This window comes from Lycium ferocissimum, unplaced genomic scaffold (assembly GCF_029784015.1).
Source record: "Lycium ferocissimum isolate CSIRO_LF1 unplaced genomic scaffold, AGI_CSIRO_Lferr_CH_V1 ctg23983, whole genome shotgun sequence".
NCBI lineage: Eukaryota > Viridiplantae > Streptophyta > Magnoliopsida > Solanales > Solanaceae > Lycium > Lycium ferocissimum.
This window is the reverse complement of record NW_026721332.1, coordinates 4,829-7,424: the sequence shown is the minus strand read 5'-3', so window position 1 is coordinate 7,424 and position 2,596 is coordinate 4,829. Positions and strand designations below refer to the sequence as shown.

Genomic DNA, 2,596 nt, shown 5'->3' with positions numbered 1-2,596 from the left:
AAACATACCCAAATATGCAAACCTTCTCAAGCCCATTCATATGAATGAAAACACTCAAAAAATGATTATTCCTTCTAAACAGGTTGAATACATAGATGGAGAGTTATATATAGCATGAAACTCAAACGAGGTACAACATATGATAATTAAGGAAGATCTAAAATATGCAGTCCTTGGGAAGTTTTCATATGACATCATTAGTATGAAGGAATTAAGAGATATAATACCTATACAGTGTGGATTGAAATGAACAGCTTCAATAGGATTGATTGAGGAAAGGTACATCCTGATTATATTATCACTATTAGAGGACTATGTGAAGATGATGTCTACTCCAGCCTATTATCCTAAAGTTAAGGAGAGGTACTTCTATATGAGACCTCTCATCTGGGATCCATGGTTCATGCCTGAGAGGGAAACATCAATTGCAGTGGCTTGGATCAGCTTCCTAGAACTCCCTCCAAATTTCTTTGCAAGAAAAGCAGTGTTTTCAATGACATCTACAATTGGAAAACCTTTATCAGTGGATCTAGCAACAACAAACAGAACAAGACCAAGTTGTGTAAAGGTGAAAGTGCAACTTGACTTACTATCAAAGCATCGTACTAGAATCAATGTAGCAGAAGTCAATGAAGAAACTGGTCAAAGCAAGTCTAAATGGATCAAGCTTAACTATGATTATTTACCCAAGTACTGCAAACACTGTAAACTACAAGGACATGGAGAGGAAGAATGTAGAAGTCTTCATCCAGAGTTACAGAGGCAATTTAGAGAGGAGACGAAGAAGAATGAGACCATAGAGGTAGAAGCACAACAAAAAAAGGAAAACAATAGAGGAGGATGGAACTATAAAGGGAAGAAGGAATGGATGAAAAGTAGGCATAACAAGTATGTAAGGGATAAATCTAGGATTATAATAGCAGAAATAGGCAAGGAAAATAATAAGAAAGAAGACAAGACAGTAGAAACAAAGAATGCATTTGATGTTCTGACCAAGGAGGATGAGGAACAAGAAGTAGTGGAAGTGGAACAAAGAATTAGTACTAAAGAATGGATAAAAAACAATTTTCCCAAAAGTACATCACCAAAGCAGCAAAAACAAAAGGAGAATAAGGGGGATTCAGAATCAGGAGAAGGGGTACAAAATAAAGGGGGAGAGTCAATAGTGGATGGACATGAAATAGAAACCATTATAGAGAAGAATGAAGAAAACAAAGATCCAAGGGATGTGCTACAAAGTGAAGAAGGGGAGACTATAGTTGCAACATAGTAGAGGACAGAATTCAAAGCCAAGAAGAGGAAAGCAAAAAAGAGCACACAAAGGAGAAGATAGAAAAAACACCAGAAAGTAAAAGTCAAAAAGAAGATAAACCTCATATTACCTATAGCATAAGAAGTTCCAACAAAAAAAGTAGTAGCACACATATCAGTCAGGTGTCAGGAGGGGGTGAAAATGTGATCAAATTGGACACTGGGCAATTTGAAAAGGAATTTGGTACACCTGCAAAACAATTTAATCAGCAGAGCAGTAATAAAGCAGATAAAGGGAGCAACAATAAAAGCAAGCAATTGATCACTCATATGGATTACAAGCAGTGATCAAATAGTAGAGAAGAGAAAAGAAGAGATTTGGATGGTCAAACATTGGAAAAAAATCTATAATCAGCAATAAGACAAGGAGATCTATCCCCAAAATATCAAAAGGGCCTTGGTAGAGGAAAAAGAAAAGGGAACCAGTGCTCCACCAGGAACAAGGTATCAAACTAGAAGTTCAAGCACTAAACCTAATGTTTTCTAATGAATGCTATGATTTGGAACATTAGGTCTATGAACACAATGGAAGCATTTCAAAGGTTAACAACAATGCATTTACAGTATCAGTTTGGTTTTATTGCGTTGCTAGAGCCTTTTCAAGAGGCAAAGAGAATTGAAGGATACAGAAGAAGATTGAATATGAATACTGCATTAGCAAATACATCAGGAAAGATTTAGGTGTTTGTAGATGACATGTTTGAGGTGGAGGTACTCTTTGGATCATGTACAGCACTTGACTATTAAACTAACAAGTCAAGGGATGCAGGAGCAACTAGTTGTAACAATGGTCTATGCTAAATGTACTCAAAGAGAAAGGCTAGAGCTCTGGGATAGCCTGGAAGGACTGGCAAACACTATAGATAAACCTTGGATGGTGATAACAATGAGGTTAAGGAGATCCCAAATTTATAATTAAAATATAACAAGTGCGGAAGCAAATATAGAAAAGAATCTAAAAATTAGAAAATAAAAGATATGGAAAATTCGAAGGAACAATACACGACTTTCCAAAAACGTAAGTTCTATAGTCTTGACAAGATCCAAGTAACAATGTAGATTTATAGGAAGAAATCTAACGCCTTTACGTGGGATAACAAATCAAAATAGTAGATTCGGATCTTGACCGCTTTGTGAGTAACTTAAGACAACAATTAGTATTTAGAACTAATTGCCTTTGAAAGAATACCAAAAAGAAATCAAAGATATCAAAGAAGAAATTATCTTACTACCTTGAACTATGAGCTAGTTAGGTTGAAAGATAAATCCCAAAGTGATGCCACAA

At 35.7% G+C, this 2,596-nt stretch overlaps 1 protein-coding gene across 1 annotated transcript; it reads left to right on the top strand.

The window, feature by feature from the left end:
- The first annotated feature begins 325 nt into the window (after positions 1-325).
- Positions 326-1,270, top strand: LOC132043402 (uncharacterized). Its single transcript, XM_059433895.1, has one exon. It carries the CDS (start codon positions 326-328, stop codon positions 1,268-1,270), a length of 945 nt encoding a protein of 314 aa, XP_059289878.1.
- The last annotated feature ends 1,326 nt before the right edge of the window (positions 1,271-2,596 follow it).